The sequence below is a fragment of the Musa acuminata genome, chromosome BXJ3-6 (genome assembly GCF_036884655.1).
Source record: "Musa acuminata AAA Group cultivar baxijiao chromosome BXJ3-6, Cavendish_Baxijiao_AAA, whole genome shotgun sequence".
In the NCBI taxonomy this organism is placed as follows: domain Eukaryota; kingdom Viridiplantae; phylum Streptophyta; class Magnoliopsida; order Zingiberales; family Musaceae; genus Musa; species Musa acuminata.
In genome coordinates this window covers 6,878,691-6,896,981 of record NC_088354.1, presented here as the reverse complement: position 1 = coordinate 6,896,981, position 18,291 = coordinate 6,878,691, and the positions used below count along the sequence as shown (strand labels likewise).

At 38.6% G+C, this 18,291-nt stretch overlaps 2 protein-coding genes across 4 annotated transcripts; both read left to right on the top strand.

Annotated features, from left to right (window-relative positions):
• The first annotated feature begins 905 nt into the window (after window positions 1-905).
• On the top strand, window positions 906-4,999 carry LOC135640945 (F-box protein At2g32560-like). Its single transcript, XM_065155824.1, has 5 exons — window positions 906-2,267; window positions 2,583-2,662; window positions 2,976-3,154; window positions 3,364-3,438; window positions 4,486-4,999. The coding sequence occupies exons 1-5, from the start codon at window positions 1,788-1,790 to the stop codon at window positions 4,671-4,673; spliced, it is 1,002 nt and encodes a 333-aa protein (XP_065011896.1). The 5' UTR covers window positions 906-1,787; the 3' UTR covers window positions 4,674-4,999.
• Window positions 5,000-5,520: 521 nt separating this feature from the next.
• LOC135640943 (protein THALLO-like) lies at window positions 5,521-16,730 on the top strand. Of its 3 annotated transcripts, none has more exons than XM_065155823.1 (18): window positions 5,521-5,675; window positions 6,899-7,019; window positions 7,109-7,147; window positions 7,251-7,297; window positions 7,538-7,640; window positions 10,472-10,620; window positions 10,712-10,867; window positions 11,136-11,269; window positions 13,100-13,184; window positions 13,950-14,129; window positions 14,299-14,439; window positions 14,523-14,585; window positions 14,682-14,806; window positions 14,926-15,049; window positions 15,747-16,006; window positions 16,089-16,152; window positions 16,239-16,307; window positions 16,400-16,730. In XM_065155823.1, exons 2-18 carry the CDS (start codon window positions 6,908-6,910, stop codon window positions 16,529-16,531), a joined length of 1,983 nt encoding a protein of 660 aa, XP_065011895.1. In that variant the 5' UTR covers window positions 5,521-5,675; window positions 6,899-6,907; the 3' UTR covers window positions 16,532-16,730. The 3 variants fall into 3 exon arrangements, with proteins under 3 accessions (XP_065011895.1, XP_065011894.1, XP_065011893.1); XM_065155822.1 differs by having other exon boundaries at window positions 11,133-11,269; window positions 14,302-14,439; XM_065155821.1 differs by having other exon boundaries at window positions 11,133-11,269.
• The last annotated feature ends 1,561 nt before the right edge of the window (window positions 16,731-18,291 follow it).

Sequence of the window (18,291 nt, the reverse complement as noted above, 5' to 3'; positions counted from 1 at the left end):
GTTGTTAGCATCTACTCAATCACAACTCCTCCAACTTAACCCCTCTGATTTCCATGGCACTATGCTACTTGTAGCATCAAATGCAAAATCCATTTGGTTCTTTCCTTGGCATATTTCCTCACTAAATCACATATGCCATCATTCTCATCCTTCTTGTAACACCAAAGACTCCTTGATTGGGGATGGATTAGATAAGATCTTGATGAGATCATCCCAGACCACATCTGCAATCATTCTCATGCCTCAAATCCATGTGTCAAATCTTGCTACCACTACTAAACTAATAATGCTTTTGAGAAGTAGTATTACTTTGTCTTAGAACCAGTTACTTTAACTAGAATGAATTCTTTATATGGAGCATAGCCACTTCGGCTTTCTCTATCAACTCTAGCTAGCTTACAAGGAACTCCAACTTCCACCTTTATAAATAGTATGTTGCAATGTCGTATGTGGAATTTTTCCTACCAATCATCCATTGATTTCGAGAAAACCCAATGGAATTTGACAACCTCCACCACCCTCTCGATCGAGCTTATCCATTACAAACATATCTATTCCGGTCGTAACAATGATTCCTTGACCGATTCACACGAGCTTCTGTCTCAAAGTCAATCTGACACCAACATATTTGCCATGGTGTGTGAGACAGAATAGAAGACAAAAACCATGTAATCTAACCATTATCACGCCTGAGGTTATCTTCTGACTTGATGATGATGAATGCAAGATGGAATCTTACCAAGAATGATGACACCGTCTGCACTCGATTGCGGTCATGTCAGTGACCAGTTGTGACTGTGTGAGGTATTTTTCTACCAACCACAACGAGCTGTTGGTGGCTGCAGGAGAAGAGGCGATAATGGTGGGTTGTGAGGACGACGGGCGTGATGGTTGGTGGCTCGTCAAGGCTGTGATGCAACCTCCCCCGCCCAAGAAAAGTAAAAGAATACTAAACTCCCTCTCAGCCAATTATAGTTTATCCCTGGAGTCCTTTTAATCTCTCCTCCTCACCTCCCTCTCTTACCTCAACATTGTTTCCTGGGTTCTCCGAGGGAAGGGGAGAGAGAGAAAGACAGAGATTTGGGGGCGGGAGGTCTTTGATGAACCGAGGAGGGCTTGCCCCTGCCACTTCGTGTTCATCTCAATCTTCCTCTCCTCCAACCCTCTCTTCCGGATCTCCATTCTGCAGCTTGCTTTTTGAGCCCTTGTTGGGTCTGTGTCAGGTCTGCAGTTCTGGTGTTGGTTGCACCTAATCTCGCCCATTCCCCGACTACCCACCCCTTGTCTTCTTCAATCTCTCGTCTCCTCATCAGTTCTCTTGTTCTCAGGCTCTGGCTCTGAGCTTTCTCTCTCTTGGATTTCCATTTTTGTTTCGTTAGAGGCTTGATTCGAGGAAAGGTGCTGCGAAAGTAGGAGGCTGGTGTCACCCTCCAAAAGCCTATCTTGTTGCTTGGGGTTGCCGATTGGAAGAACCCAAACTCGAGTGGGTTTCGTCGCGTCAGCACTACACACAGCATCAGGATCATTCCTGGTGCAGGAATTGCTATCGAACCATTGCTTTCGAAGCAACTTGGAATTTCATATTATTCTTCGATTTTCCTGTGGAGAACCCAATCAACCGCCTGAAAAATCTCTGCTTTGCTTCTTTTTTTTCCTCTTGATACAAATTTCTTCCTTGTATACTTCTTCCCCTCCGTCCATCCCCTCTTCGAGTCTCTTCCTCTGCGGTCCCTGCTGACGTCTTTCCTGGTTCATTCGTCTTGAGATTTAGTGTCGGATCGTCCACGATGTCTCCGAGGAACCGATTCGTCCACAGGGTGGAGAATGTAGAGGAGTCGGAGGAGATGTCGGTCTTGGATTTGCCGGAGTTGACCTTGGAGTGCATCCTCGGGAAGTTGTCGCCGACGGGATTGTCTAACATGGCAGCTGTTTGTAGCTCTCTGAGGGAGAGATGCAGGAGCGATCATCTCTGGGAGAAGCATATGAAAGAGAAATGGGGGAGATTGATAGGCCATGCGGCACGCAGAGAGTGGAAGCAGTACTTGTCTTCGACAAAGGATTCTTCGCCTGCTGATATCACCAGCAGCAACAGAAGCAAGAAGTGGATTGGGGTGCTCTCTTGTGTCTGGCCTATTTCTTGGCTCAAGTCTAGGATCGACGGCAGTTACAAGCCGAAGAGCCCATCGCCCGATGACTCCGTTATGTCTTGGTATCAGTCACTCGAGAGTGGCAAATTCTGGTTCCCATCTCAGATTTACAACCGTGAGGTATTGGTCAGAACAAATTCTTTGATTCAAATGATCTCGATTTGCAAATTTCATACCTTTGATCATGGCTTGCTTCCTCATATAGTGTTTGTGAATGTCTGTCATTTATCATAACCTTTTCATAACCAAAGCTTATGATGTTTTTTGTGACATAACGATGGTTAAGTTGCTAGTACTAGGAAACAAGATTACTTATCATGCATCCTGCCGTGCACTCATTACTTGGGTGTCTTATGCGAAGATTTTGGTGCTTGATTATTTGTAGTTTTTTTTCTTGAAGCTTAGTTTACTAAGAGTTATAATGCTTCTTTGCAGCATGGGCATGTGGGGTTTATGTTATCGTGCTATGATGCGGAAGTTAGGTATGATAGCCACACGGATACTTTTCATGCAAGGTATGAATAAATGAGCCTCAAATGTATGCTTAGAATGTTCTCCTTTGTATAAATTGTACTGTGTTAACAGACTACGGTAGTAATTTCCTGTGAAAATCACATAGTGCATGCTTCAAATTAAGTGTTGAAATTGGAAGTATTAGCAGGAGCTGAACATCGACATTTTTTGTTCTTTTAGGTTTCTCAAAAAGGAAATTATGCAGTCTAGATTACGTGCATGACTGGAGTGTGTATTAGTTTACTGTCCCGGCTTGATATGTCGTGATGCTTATATATGCATACTTAGCTTGCTATCTATTGACCTGACTTGTAGGTACCCACCACATGGACGACGAGCTATAGTCATAGAGGAGGGCGTGCAATGGGATAGACTAAGAGCACCCCCGATCAGTACTCCTGCTCATGAACTTCATATCTCAGACTGCTTGAGTGATTTACGCCCTGGTGATCATATTGAGATTCAGTGGAGAAGAAACAAGGAGTTTCCGTATGGTGGGTGCTTTAACCATTGCTTTTCCCCTCCAGTGACTGCTAAACATGTATTATCCTTTTCTGTTGATGACAATGAACTATTGTGGTGAACTAAATTTCTTATACCGTCTGCAATTAAATACAGAAGATCAAATCTTTTGTTGTTATCAAGTGCAGTAGAAAATTTGAGGTAAGAAAAGCAGAAAATAAACAATTCTTATGTTTTGCAGGCTGGTGGTACGGAGTAATAGGTCACTTGGAATCTTGCGATGGAAGTGAGCATTTCTGCCATTGTCATCTTAGTGGTAAGCTCATTTTGTCGTTGAGTCAAGAGAGATCTTAAGCTTCTTAGAATTAAGTGATAACAGCTATGGCTGCCAACGAATTATTTCAGCATCACAGAACAGTAGACCTATCATTGTCTCTCCCAGAATATACAATCAACGGTTGGTTAATCAACTAATCTTGAAAGTTGCATACGTTGGTTTGCAAGTTTCTATTCTAATGAAAATTTTGATCTTTAAATTTGCTTTTCGAACATGGTGGAATACATTCTTTTCTTTCGAAAGAAAGCACACAAACAAATATAGATTTACACATTCATATCCAATCTCAGAATTCACTAACACACTTCACACTCATGCTGTGTAGAATTTTCAGCCAACAACTATGGGACAACTGATGGCGATTCTTATCAGTTTTGCACAAATCTTAACATCTCATTTTAGAAGTTTTCACTGAAACACCTTAGCATGATTAACAAATTATGGATCTTAATGTTGCAGTTCTTTCTCCCTTCGATTAGGTTGGTTTGAGATTCTTTTAGCTGAACATCCATATTCAGTTTCGTATAACATTCTCTTCCAATAAATACAATGTCAAAATATGTATATGTTAGAAGCATCTTGCGACTGCCTGATATCTCCGAGTCTTAATATGCGTCAATATGTTAGACTGTCTTTTCTGTTTCATTAATATAATGTGAATATGTTAAAAACTCTGATAACCAAAATGCTTTATCCATAGCCATGCTCTAAAACTATTGGTGTTTGGCATCAACAATGTCAAAAGAAAACTCTGTAACTGAGAAATAAAAATTGAACACTTTTATGGGTTAATTTCAGTATTGTCTACCTCATCTAACCGTCGAGTTCATAAATACCCACACTCGTCAAACTATAACACAAAGAACTTTATGAATTGAACAAAAAGCTAAGCCACCATTTCATGGGTGGACTTAGTGCCATGAACAAAATTCTTGCATCTCTATTAGTTCCTCTGAGTTTCTAATGGTTGTGATTTTGCTTAAAATCTTCTAACAGTAAAGTTTAATAATTTGTTATGACTTTCAGATACTGTTGTCTTGGAATTCAACCAGTACACGCCTGGCTCAAGGTGGAGACGCGCATTGATTAATCGGAAGGATCACAGGGAAGAAGGTAGTGAAACAGATGGATTTTATGGGGGAATCAGAAAACTCCAGAGCAAGGATGAAATCTCTAAGTGGAGACAGCTTTGGCCAACAGATATTTTGGAATAGAGTTTATTCCTAGTCCATCTGTGCCCACTCCTTGATCCTTAAAACATAATCAAGGACATTAACCCTTTCTGCTCCAGGCCTCTCAGCTGCTTGGAACTCGTTGTGTCGAAAATTATTACCTGCACTGTCTATGGGTGGTGCATGTGGCTCGGAATCAGAAAACATGAACTAGGAGGCATGTAGCTGAAAAATGATGCGATGCAGTACACATCGTGATCTTTTTTATTTGGCTGTTGGCAAAGCAGAGCTAATTCATGGCTCAGCAGATTACATAATGTAATGTCGAACACACGCAGCTCAATGTAAATTACATTTTGAACTTCTCACTTTTGGTGTTACATAGCAGCATTTCTGTAGCTGTCACAACCAAAATTCTTTTGGACTACCGATCAAAATGCCAATTTTTGCTCAACTGTTTGGTGTTGGGGTCTCAGATTTCATGCAACGCTTGGATACCAGCAAGTTTTTCTGGTTCCATCTTGGTTCCATGGAGTCCTAAATAACACAACCACTTGCCTTATGCTGATGCTGGTTGCCATGCAGAAGTATGCTCTTTCATATATGCTTTGTACACGCTATCAAATATTTTCTTGGCTGAGATCTTCTTGGATGTAAATACTTACAAGTTCTGGTTTAAGCATAAATATGAATTTGGGCATATGTTGGTTGATTCATTATGTAACATGACCACCTTCAGGAAGAGGAGGACCCAAGTGAGAATTTGGGCATATGTTTGAATGGGCCGACGCCTGGTCCTGGGCCTGGGCCTGGTCCTGGGCGGCCCATGCACGGCACCCGATGTGATCACACCTGAGTTGAACACTGGCTGGATTTAACCAGGAAGTTGTTTAATACCAAATCGAAAACCCTCCGCAGCGCTTCTTCTCCCTCGTGCTGGAAACCCTATAGGCATCCCCGACTCTCCAACCGTGGTACGGTGCAAGTCGGCCGGTGACCTGAACGATTCTCCCAGAGGCGAGTGCCGCGCGGCGCGTTCCCCCGGTACCTCCTCTCCCCCTCTCCCCCTCTCTCCGGCGTCTGCAACAGCCCCCCCCCCCCCCCCCTCCTCCCTCTCCTCGCTCTCACCGCCCTTTCCCTCTTTCTACTCGCTGGCTTTCTCTATCCCTCTCCCCCGTGATAGGAGTCCGCGCCCCCTTCCCCGGTGATAGGGAGGCTGATAGCAGGATTCGGGGTAGCCCTCTCTCTCTCTCTCTCTCTCTCTCTCTCTCACCAGTCTTTTCTCCCTCTCCTCTACCTCTGCTTTGCATGGCATCGTGGCTGCCTCTCCCTTTCTTTTGACGGCCCTCTCCGACTTACTGTTAACCGCCTCTCTAGCCCCTCAGCCTGCATCCTTGCCTTCGCCTGCTATCGGCCTCCGTCCCCTGCCTTCCCCTATTCTCAGCCGACCTGCTCCTATCCTCAGTCCCCTCCCTTGCATAATTGTGTTAATTTTTTGTTTATAATTGGTAATTGCTTGCAAATAATAGTTTATGAACTGTGTTAATTACTGTATTTATGACTGCTAGAATTTTGCATTGTTAATCTTGATGCTAATCTTCTTTTGTTTTGTTATTTTGTTGTTAGATTAGGACAGTATACTACTTTAATGTTTATTATTTTTTGTAGATGGTTAGATGAAAGTAATTCGTTGTTTTAGTGGTGATAATTTGAATTTTGAAATGATATGGAATTCATATTATGTCTAATTTTATTTTATCGATTTTTATTTTTATTTTTTATAATTTTTATATTGTTGAACACCTCGCCTCGGTCAGGCGAGTGCTTTTGGTGTTTTGGAACCTTGATGCCTTTTACCGCTTAGCGCCTTTGACAACACTACCAAGCAGCACTCCTGCTCCTCATCATCTTTTTCCTTGATCTCCTCCTCTGCTGTCGCCACCTCCTCTTCTTCTCCTTCTCCATCCTTCTCTTTCTCTTCCTCCATCTCTTCCTCTCCTTCTCCCTCCTTTTGTTACTGTAGCATGTACAGATTTACTTTGTCGGTAAGCCGATATAGATCTAACCTGTACTGGCCTTGCCATAGACCGCATGGGGCTGGTACCCATGCTTTAGAATCATCTTTGCATATCGCTTTAGTACATTTTTGAAACCACATTTTATCTTGAAGTTTATTGTTGAGTATTGAAGTGAGGATGAATAAGAAGTCATCGAACACTCAAGTTTGTTTGATTCATTTAAATTCTGAATCATGGTTTTTTGCTCAGGCATTTTGAATGATGGGAAAAGGAACCAAGAGTCCAAGGAAAGCTGTGAGAAGCTCAGCCAAGAACCATTCTACAAACGATGCTTTTAGAGAGGATGACATCGATGATGAAATTGACGCTTGTACAAAACAGATACTTGGCCCTACACTCTTTCTCTTTTTACCCATCTCCTATGATGTCTTTAATAATCTCAATAATTCAAACGTGCAGTTCATAAGCAGCGGGATGTTGTGCCTCTCGATGTTAATGGTGAGATTGGAGATGATTGCGGTGACTTGTTTCCAACAAAAAATATTTTTGGATTCTATAGTTTCTAGTGTTGTAAATTTCATTTTGCATATGTATATGACAGGTGAATCTGATGATGAAGATTTGATTGAGCCTGTTTTTGACTTTGAGGTGAGAAATACTTTTTGGAAGTCATAATGCTGATTTTCTTGCAAGTCATAATGCTCGTTTAACATTGGGGGCCCAGTTTTTAGAACTTCAGATTTACATACAGTAACATTTCTTCTTAACAAGTGTGTCAACTTTTGTTAGTATTAATAATTATGTTAATCTGGTTTTATTTTATCTATTTCTTATGGTTGATTTAAGACCATACTTTCTTCTGGTACTTATTCTTTCAGTGGTGTATAGGGTATTGATAAGGATGATAGTGATAATTCCAGAAGTGATGATGATGGTGAGGAATCTGATGGAATTAATGATAACATCAAAGACAAGGGCTTTGCTGCAAAAAGTAAGTGTGATTTTCTTCTTCAAAAAAAGAAGCCTTATTCTATATACAAAACTTACATATTCTTTTAGGCATAAATTTAAAACTCTAATTTGGACTTAGTTATATGCTTAGTATAGGGATTGTATACATGGACTGGTTTTGTTTTGAGATGAAACATCTATTCTTTGCTGTAGATCACTGTGATTTTTTATAATCTTATTTTTTTCTTGCTTTACTGCTGAAGAAAGATAATTTGTGCTTTAGTGATGCAGGACATAATGTTGAGATTATTACTAGTGATGGGAAATATTCTATAGAGCTAAGATGGCATTGAAAATGTGTTTAAAGACATAATTTAATATTCATGGTTTCCATTTTAAAAGAATTTTGGATCTCATACCATGATACCAGTACAACATATATCCCATTCTGTGGTGTGCAGACATGCCCTTACAGAAAATGCTGCCTGGCGCTAGTTGGCTTGGAACCAGATGACAGCTTTGACTGTACTATTCTCAAAGTTATTGACATGGGTCATGTGGACAAAAGTTTAAATTAAGCACTTGCTGGCAACATTGTTAGCTGTTTCATGATCACTAATGTTGGTCCGAGGAACATGAAAAAAAAGGTAAAATACTGATTAAACTAAGTGACTGGTGGAGGAACTGCCAAATGAAGCCAAACTCATGTGCATGTTCATTGGGGCAAGGGGACACACAAAGAGCATTTTGATTTATAGGAAAAAGATAGTTGTAATACATTTAGTACACATGTTCTAAAAATCAGAGAATGTGCAATGTTATAAGAGGGGCTGATCGGAAGGCTTAGAAACCAAAAGATAAAGTCAACTTCTCACTTTGTGTCGTATGTACAGAAATTGTTTTTGAAGTGATCAAGCTTTGAATGGGAGACATGTTGGATTTGTATCTAACATGATTCATAGTGGTGAGTGTGAAATTTTTTTGACCAGTATCAAACATGATGTGGCACATTTGGGTGGGGGCTATTGTGCCATTAATGAAACATTGACACATCCTTTCCTCTAGACAATTTTGCCAAGGATAGCACTGTGCACAACATGTACCATGCTATTGGTATGCTAACATGACAATCAAAGCTATTTATCTATAGGAAGGCAATTGATTTAGGTAAATATTTTGGATGTATTTAAAAACTTGTATTACATGTGGACCACTGAACCTGCATTATGTGTTCAATATGTATTAAGAAATTCAGTGAGGCTTAAAAAATTGTCTTGACACTAGTAACTAACGATAGTAATGGGCATAAGAGTTTTCCAATGTATAGTCTTTGGGGACTGGATGATGTATCATTATCCAGTAATGGGCATAAGATTTATTTGATGAAGATGAGGATCATGAAATTTTGGAGGAGCAGATAAGGTCATATATGATTTGGTGAATGGTGTTATATAAGACTATGATGCTTGGCCTCTTGTGTTATTGCTGCTGAATTAAAAAGAAATATAAATGATAAGTCAATTTATTCATGCCTGTATATCTCAGCAGCATATAGTTCCACACCACATAGACTAGATCATATAAGTTGAGTGATAACTTTTCCTCTGTAAGAGCTTTCAGCACCTTCTATTCTAGCTGGTGTCTGGTGCAGCTTGTAATGTCTGGTGCACCTTCTATTCTAGCTGGTGTCTAGTGCACCTTCTATATGTTGCCAATAGCAAATAAGGGGAGAAGCTTAAATCTTGACATAATTGCATGCCTCACAGGTACCAGTGACAATACCTTGTGAGGGAAAATGTCCAAGACCTAATCAGTAACTCCCTTCAAAAAGGTGCACATGTTGCCTTTGAGGTGGTTTCGTCCAGGATTTGTTCTTTGGGTGACTTCTCATCCTTGAGTAGTCAATTGATGCTGTCAGATGCTAATCATGTGTCTGATTCTCTCTTGTGGTGCAGCATTGACAGCCAACAAGAGAAAAGGGGGTTAAAAGATAGGACAGTTGGGGAATTTACTTTCAAATAACTAAAAGGGTTTAATTTCAGTCTGATATGTTCATGTGGATTGACACGGCGGAGCTGGCCTGAATTTGATAAAAACAAGCAGGCATGAGAAGAAAATTTGTTCCATATTGATACAGGTGGTTTCATCACCACCCCTTTCATTAGGAAACAAGTGCTGTCCAATTGCCTGAAACAAGATTTATAATTTGTATGCAGGGTTAGTATCGTTGTAAACCTAAGAAGGCCTCATTTAAGCTTCTTGAAAGGTGACTGAAAACTCTTATTGAATATATTGTTGTCTTGGAGGTATTTTATGCTACACTCAACTCACCATTTGATAATTAATAGATGTTCTAATTTGTAAGGGAAGGTCATAGTTAAAGTTCATTTAGTTGTGTTATTTTGGCCTTGTTTTGACACATATTGATAACAAATTAAAGTGGCTTGACTCAATCTGAACACTAACTTCACTGCCCAATTGGAGATTCTAGAGAATAATTTTGGGATTAACATTTGGGGTACTGCAACTGAAGAGGAGCTATGTATGAGTGTGCAGCAAAGCACCAATAGTAGTTGAAAGACCAAGCAGGTTGATTTAGAGCTTCAAGTTGCCATGGATGGTTAATAGTTGTGTTACTCAGCACCCATGATAATTAGACTACTTTCTTTATTTATTTCTATTGCAGTCAATAAATCATAACCATCATTCTTTTTTAGTAGTATTGTGATGCTTAATACGAAGATATTTGTTTCCATTGAAAGAACTATGTGCTTGAGGATATAGTTTTTGAGGCCTACTACCCTTTTGTATATGTTATTTAGTGTTTACATTGACGACTAAGTTTTGTTCATTTCATTTTATCCTATTCAGTTGCAAGACAGGCAAAGTATCTTCGACAGAAATTTGGAGGAGATGATGATGAGATGGATGATCATGAAGAAGAGGAAGAAGAAGAAAGAAAGGCTATATGGGGTAGAAGGAAGAGTTTGTATTACAATGCTGACAATGTTGACTATGAGGTAGTGAATCTTGTCCGTTGTTTCATATTTCTTCCAAGTACGAAGCTTGCAGGATTTCTGATGGCTTAATCCATTTATATGATATGGCAAGCTCCAATCAAGTGATGAAGACCTTCCCATGGAGGAGGAGGCTGAGGTACTGAAGATCCAGAGAGAGAAGGCAAAAACCCTTTCAATGGAAGACTTTGGCCTCGAAAATGATGAACAAGATGAAAGTGATTCTGATAGGCAGAATGACATGCATCAGGTACTGATTCTACATCTTTTGCTTTGTAAGTCATTTCTTTCTACATATAGAAACTTAAATGCCTAGTATTTGAAAGTATTGACTAGATTGATGATTCCTAACATCAAGTAGTTAATCTGTTTAATCAGACAAATTTCTATTATACAGTAATTGCCCACAGAGTACAACAATTTAGAGTGAATATTTCAAAATGCTAAGTTTGGGTAGGTTTTTTTTCCTAATTTTTATATTCAAATGTATCTTATAAAAGCAATGCTTCACTTAGCAGGATGCTTTAGTTGGGAAGACAGCCATGGGAAGAAGATCTGCTGTAGATGATGACAATTCGTATCAAAATTATGAGGAAATTAAGAAAGATTTTACTGATTTGTCAAAGGAGGAGCAGATGGATGTTGTATATAGGTACTCGTCCTAACTTTGCATCTAAACTTGTGAATCTTCTCTAATTGGCTCTTGGAAAATTTGAAAATCATTGCCGTTTGCATGAAACAATGATCAATCTCGTATACGACTCTTCAATATGGTTTATGTACTTCTAGAGCATATATGATGATGCATGTTACTGATTCATGTCTAATATTTTATCAGAAAAATAGTGTATGGCTCTTCAGTTTCATTATAGTTTAGTGGCAGAGCTGCCATCATGCTAATTTACATTTCAAGACAATGTCCTTAAAATGATTCTCGTTTGACCAAAAGAAGCAACATTTATTGCAGCTAGGGCTGCACTAAAGGGAAGGAAGAGGTGATATAAGAGGACAAAAAATGAGATTGTATTTCTTCAAAATAGAATAGAAAAACTATGTTTATAATTGTGAATCCATGTAGATGATAGAGGTTTAATTCCGGATATTGGGCTTCAACATATCAAGATTGAGTTCATATCACAAGGATTAAAATTTTGGTTCAATATTCATATTTGTTGGTGGCCAGATCAGTGTGACATTGGTACCATACAGTGTACCTAGTGTTGGTATGTGTTGCTGATTGGTAAATATCTGACCAGCAGAGAGAGAGAGAGAGAGAGAAAAAGACAACACAAGTATTTCTCATTGTCAACAACTTTTAAAAATGTTAGAATATAAAAATGGGACCATCAATGGTACAACTTGGTACCGGTCAGATTACCATCCTGTGTGCCTGATATAGTTAACCTATTAGGTGATAAGTTTAGCTTCAGATTTGACTTTATTAAATTGCTCAGTTTGAGTACCAGTCAGCATCGGACCTTTGAATACCAGTCGACATTGATAACTATTATCATTCATTGATAACTATCATCAAAATTTTAAACCAAGTCATGTTCTAAAATTAAAAAGGTGAAAAGACTTCTGATTCTACTTTTTGGATCAAAAGCATACACCCTTTAGCTAAATTGTCTGTTAAATTGAAAATGTGATTGTAAGTTTTGATGAGGGTCATGTTAGGTCGGATTAGAATTGATTTAGGTTCATTATTATCAAATCAATTTTTTTTTTAATTTCTTAATATAACTTTAGTGTAATTAAATGAAAATTTATGGTTATTGGATAATTGATATGTGCATAAGTTCCCATCTTATAGCTAGATGCACTTGACTTGATCTTAGGGCCAAGTTTGGTTGCAATAAGACAAGTTCGGTGATAATCTGGTATTGGAAGCATGTTTGACATTGTATTCCTTTTTTTGTGTGTGCATGCAAATAATTCAAGACAAAACAGCTCTCAGTTGGATGCACATGTTTCAAGTGAATGTCGTGTCCGCTAGACTACTATGGTGATATTGTGATAATATCTTTTTGTGTTGGATTGTTCCCTCTCATTATTATGTGTAGTTTAGTAAATATGCGTCGACCTGCATTGGTAAGAGCTTTATACCGTGGGCCTATCCTTTCAGACTAAAAGTACATTGTTGGGTGTACAGTAGTGCTGCTGAAACAGTTATTTGGCACCATGTGCAAGCTGCATTTTCTTTATTTTCTGGCAAGTAGCAGAATAACATTTTGTTTGCCACCTTATTCAACTGTAGCTTTTGAGGAGAGAAAAGAGGGGATCTATGGAACCAGATTATCTACACCTATAAGAAATATAAAATTTTAATTTGCACTTCAGCCACAGAATTTGTTACAGTTAATAGTGTTGTAGGCTTATTGGTAGATACATGCTGTTGCTTATACTGCTGTTTATGAGCATAATATTGTGATATTATATATATTTTTCTATATGTTTTAAGTTCCATAATTTCTTTTTGCAGTTCTGCTCCTGAATTAGTCGGCTTGCTTTCAGAATTAAATGATGCTCTAGACCAAGTTCGAGAAGTAAAACCAATTGTACACAAGGTGAGCACTTAATCAGCATGATCAGAGAGATCATTCTTTTGCGGACAACTTTCAAGTGTATCGTTGACGCTGACCACTAATAAGAACAGCTATGTTAACAGTGACCATTGTTTGATGCCTTGACCAGATCAAGTGGTCAAATGCACTATGTTACTGGAATCTTGCTAATTTCAAAACTGAACCATGCTACCGCTCCTCCTAGTAGCTTCCTCTCCTTTCTCCGATGGCTAGATTTATTTATCTCTTTGAGTGCAGATGATAATATTCAAACTAGGGTTTTTTAACATCTTACTAAACTGACATGAGCTGATCCCACTGAAAGTTGCTACAGTTCAGCAATGCATTTTGTACCATTCAACTGTGCCCTTAACCTCTTGCCATTGTTCATGATCAGGTTTCTGACTTAGTTTTCCTACAATCATTGTTATTGTGGTGCTGGGATTTCTTTAAAGAATTGGTGGTTATTCTTGCACAATCAGTGATTATTCTTCAAGACATTAGCAGGGAGCACGATATAAGCATAGTAGGATGCAGTACAATGATCTTTGTGTCATATAATGGATTGATCAAGCTTCTTCTTACTTTCTTCTGGATGAAATTTAATCTTATATATCTTGTGGCTCCTTTTTAAAATCTTTAAATGATTTAAGGTTTCAGTTTTATTTGTCTTGTTTTTGTTACTAAGGACTTTATGACTTGTATTTCCTTCGACAAAACTAGACCTGTTCTATGATTGTTCGACTATGGTGAATGTCTCTTTTACAGGTTGGAGAAACAACTGAGAGAGGTAGGGTAGGAATGCACTTTTTGGAGGTGAAACAAGTTTTGTTGTTGACTTATTGCCAGTCAATAAGTTTTTATCTTCTTCTCAAGTCGGAGGGACATCCTGTTCGAGATCATCCAGTAATAGCTCGACTAGTGGAGATCAAGAACTTGTTGGAAAAGGTCTGTTTCTACCTTGGTAAAATATGGACAAATGAACCACTTCTCTTTTTTTAGCTTTTACCCCTCTTCTTCTCGCTATTTATTTTTTCTTCCTTCTCTGATTTTTTTCTTGTTCTAGGTTGCCTCTTTAAATAATTTATGTATTTACTTGTGATACCTGTCTTTTTAGCAGATGAAGCAGATTGATGTGAATCTTCATCCACAGCTTGAGGATATGGCAATAAATAGCTTGAAAAATGTGCTGACAAGAGGAAATGTTCCACTTGAAGTCAAACCTGTCACAACAGGCCAACAACCAAAACTTATTAAAGTACCATTATATTTGTCAAAACAACACATCTATCTTTTGTTATGCAATATTCAATTAATCACTCATTATAAATAATTATACAGGACTTTGAAAAAAGCAAATCATCACAGGATGCTCATAATGCAAGTGCCAGTCAGAAAAAAGAGGTTCTTCTGAACGACTTTTACATGCTTAAAACCTGATAGTTGTCATCTAGGTATTGCATTTTGATAGTGTACTAACAGTGTTAAATGATGAACCAGGATGTTCAAATGGGCCTACAAAGCTTGGAAATGCTGAAAGTGAGAGAAAACCTAGAAGCAAAGTTGAAGAAGAAAGGCATTTACAATTTAACAAAACCAAAGGATGTTCGGAAGGCAGTTAATGGGTATTTCTGTGTGGCTTTGTTTCACTATTCAAGCATCAAAAGGCTTGCTTTTCTAAATTGGTTAGATTAGATCTACCTTACATTTTGGTTAATCTGAAGAACCTTTAAACTTTTAACAGACAGCTTGAGACATTGGATGATTTTGATGATGAAATTAAACACACAGCAGTCAAGAATTTTGAAAGTTTGTCGGAGTCACGAAAACTGTCTCAGCTTGTTGGAACTAAAGCAAACAGGTCCAAGGTATGCCTGTCTTAGATCACAACTGGAACATCTTCAAAATCATTATTGATCTGTCCAACCTGTTCTGCATACTGATATCTGATATGTTGAGTGACAGATTTTGCTGAGTTTTACGTGCAACATTACTCAACAAAGATACAGTTGTGTAGTGTAGAATTTGCTTTCATATTTTCCCAGTTCTTGTGGTTCATTATCTAGAAACGTTGTTGATTGTTTATTCATGTATCAAAGGCATGGCATGGCTAGGGCTTGTGCAAACCACATAGATACATGCACATTGTAGGCACTACCATGAAGGGATTCATGTTCTGATAAGGTTTACAACTATCATAATATCATATGCTTCATAACTATCCTAATGGATAATGGGTTTATGGAAACATTTATTTGTAGTAGTGCAGTTTCCAAACTAATTTCCAATGCAAAAAAATCACAAATGTATTAAAAAAAGATATAGTATTGTGCAAAAATCAGTTAGTAATTACATATGTAGCAGTACTAGCATAGATATATATGTTCTGCTTTCGATACGATAAGTTTGTCCGTATTGCGTACTCTTATTACTCATTCGTTTCTTGTGGTCCTTGATATTTTATTTGTGGAATCATTACTTGTTGCTACCTGTGAGTTTCATTCTTCATGGAAAGCACTTGGGATCATTATTAGTAACATAATTTTGAACTTATTGTTTACGTAGATCGTATCCGGTGACGATGACTTGCCAAAAAGAGATGATATTGGTGAAAGGCGGCGAAGACATGAACTACGAGTTCTTGCAAGGGCAGGGGCTGTAGATGACAGTGATCTGATGGAAGATGAAGATGGAGGTCTTGGAAGCAGGTCCATGGATGTCAAGGATCAAGATATTGATGAAACAGGAGAATCGGACGAATTCTATAAAGAGGTGAAAAGGCAAAGGGTTGAAAAGCTCAGGGCTAAATCAGAAAAATATTCAGGGTAAGCAAGAAATGGGCTTCTCATTACAGTGTTTATGAATTGGCTGACGAATATCTCATTTGAGCCCTCTGATATGTTACAGAACCCTAGCTGTTCCATCTTTTGTGGAAGCTGAAACTGATGGTAAGAGGCAGATCACATATCAGGTCAGTTCTACCCGCTCTTATAGAAACATGGATTTTATGTGGGATAATTTAACATCTTTATGACTTACAATCAATGTGTGGACCAGATGGAGAAGAATAGAGGACTAACTCGCCCCCGAAAGAAGCTTCTCAAAAATCCACGAAAGAAATACAGGGTAATCTTTCTCTGGTTTGAGATGATTGATCTATCCGATTCGGCTGAAAGTTATATCAAAGTTTAGACTAAATGCTATGTTTGCTGTTGCAGCATAAACACCAAAAGCAACTTATACGGCGAAAAGGCCAAGTACGTGACATCAGAAAGCCAACTGGCCCATACGGTGGAGAAGCCACTGGAATCAACACCAGTGTTAGCCGTAGCATTAGGTTCAAAAGTTGAGAGCAATGAGATATGGATCTTATTTATTGGACTTTATCGGGGAAATTTTACGGATGATTTTGTCTTTTTGTCATCACTCGGGAGCTCTTCTTAGTGAGGCTTCTGAATGGTTTATTTCACACATTATACATTGCTGTCTTCTCCAGATATAGTTGAAAGCATTCATTCATAACCAAAGAGTGGGTGCTACAAACACACATACGGATGACATTTACTTTGTATTAGTTGAAGAAAATACCACTAGTGGCGATGAGGCCACTCCATCCAATACACATGAAAAGCACCGTCGAGTAATCTGTGCATCGCAAACCTGTACTCGATTCCACGCCTTACGTTAATGGCGTAGCTAATGTTCGCAGTTTCTTCTTCGATCACCTGTGAATCGAAAACCCTACGTTAACAAGAACAACTGAAACACGATTCATAATATAAAGTAGCACGATATCACAGACGACGAGAAGCCTAACATCTTCTGCTCTTGGATGAAGGATCTCCATCAGTTTCCAAGGGTATATTATATTGTGCTAGTGAACGACTGGAGCAACCGCATGACGGTGTTTGCTGCTTCTTTGACCTCCAGATCGTCTACAGGAACTGTACGCTACCCAGGTCCATACTAGATTATATGGAGCCATTCTTACAATGGTTTGACCAAGAAATATGACGTCTAAGGTGGGCAAACTCATACCATATATATCACAAGGGTATGGAATTATATCTAAGCAAGAACAAAAGTATAGAACATCGAATAGAAATAGATTAGACCTATAGCAACAATGCACTAACCAATTCAGATGTCTCTTCAATCATCAAAGTATGGAATTGTATGGTCACAAAATTCGTGTCAGGGTAACTCCAATAGGTACTTCAACACAAACCAGATGACTTCTTACAAGAGATTTGGTCACCACATTCATTACCAGAGTGGTCCACAAGCTTGGAACTCCTGAAGCTCTGTAATGCCCAACATCCATGGTTTGCGCCACACCTTGGCCTCGTACAACTTCTCATTTCCTGCGTCGATAACTTGTACCATCAGGTGATGAAGGACTCCATCGGCCAACTCATCTTTCATCTCTACCACACGAGAGAACTCCAGAAGCGCATTCTGCGAGGTAGAAGATCGATCGAACTCTATAACACAAGATGTTTTACGTGAGATCAACCACCACTACACCGATTGCATCCATGGGCAAGAATTTTGGACACGATTAACTCCTACAGAAGAGGTTGAGAGAGAACGGAAGATATCAGATTGGGCAGCAAGCGAAGAAATTCCCACTGTGAAAGGGAACACATGCAAGAACAAATCAAAAACATGAACATCGAACTAATAAATTGTTTGTTTGTTTTTTTATTTCTTCCTCTTGATGCAATACGAAACCGATGATAAAGAACGAAATGTGTGTGTGTGTGTGTGTGTGTGTGAGAGAGAGAGAGAGAGAGAGAGAGAGAGAGAGGAATTTTCAACAACGTAAGAGATAGCATAAAATCGTTTCCATCTAATATCATAAGAAATTTAGACGGAAGATTACTATTTGCAACCTCTATTTTATTATTTATAATATTATTTTATTTTTTTTAATATTTATAAATTATATCTTTGCAAATGTACATAAATATTCTCTTCTTTTCTTCCATGTCCTCTTTGTCGCGTGACATCAGCAATGGTAGCTTTCAAGAGGTAAAATCAATAGATGTGCAAGACCAAACATCTAATGGTAGCTTTCAAGAGGTAAAATCGATAATACATGAGTTAT

Excerpts from the sequence above, each read along its gene's own strand:
- LOC135640943 (XM_065155821.1), top strand. The coding sequence starts at position 6,908 with ATGATGGGAAAAGGAACCAAGAGTCCAAGGAAAGCTGTGAGAAGCTCA. Across the intron at positions 7,020-7,108 it reads CGATGATGAAATTGACGCTT|TTCATAAGCAGCGGGATGTT; the intron begins GTACAAAACAGA and ends TCAAACGTGCAG. Across the intron at positions 10,868-11,132 it reads GGCAGAATGACATGCATCAG|CAGGATGCTTTAGTTGGGAA; the intron begins GTACTGATTCTA and ends TGCTTCACTTAG.
- LOC135640945 (XM_065155824.1), top strand. The coding sequence starts at position 1,788 with ATGTCTCCGAGGAACCGATTCGTCCACAGGGTGGAGAATGTAGAGGAG. Across the intron at positions 2,268-2,582 it reads CTCAGATTTACAACCGTGAG|CATGGGCATGTGGGGTTTAT; the intron begins GTATTGGTCAGA and ends GCTTCTTTGCAG. Across the intron at positions 3,439-4,485 it reads CTGCCATTGTCATCTTAGTG|ATACTGTTGTCTTGGAATTC; the intron begins GTAAGCTCATTT and ends TATGACTTTCAG.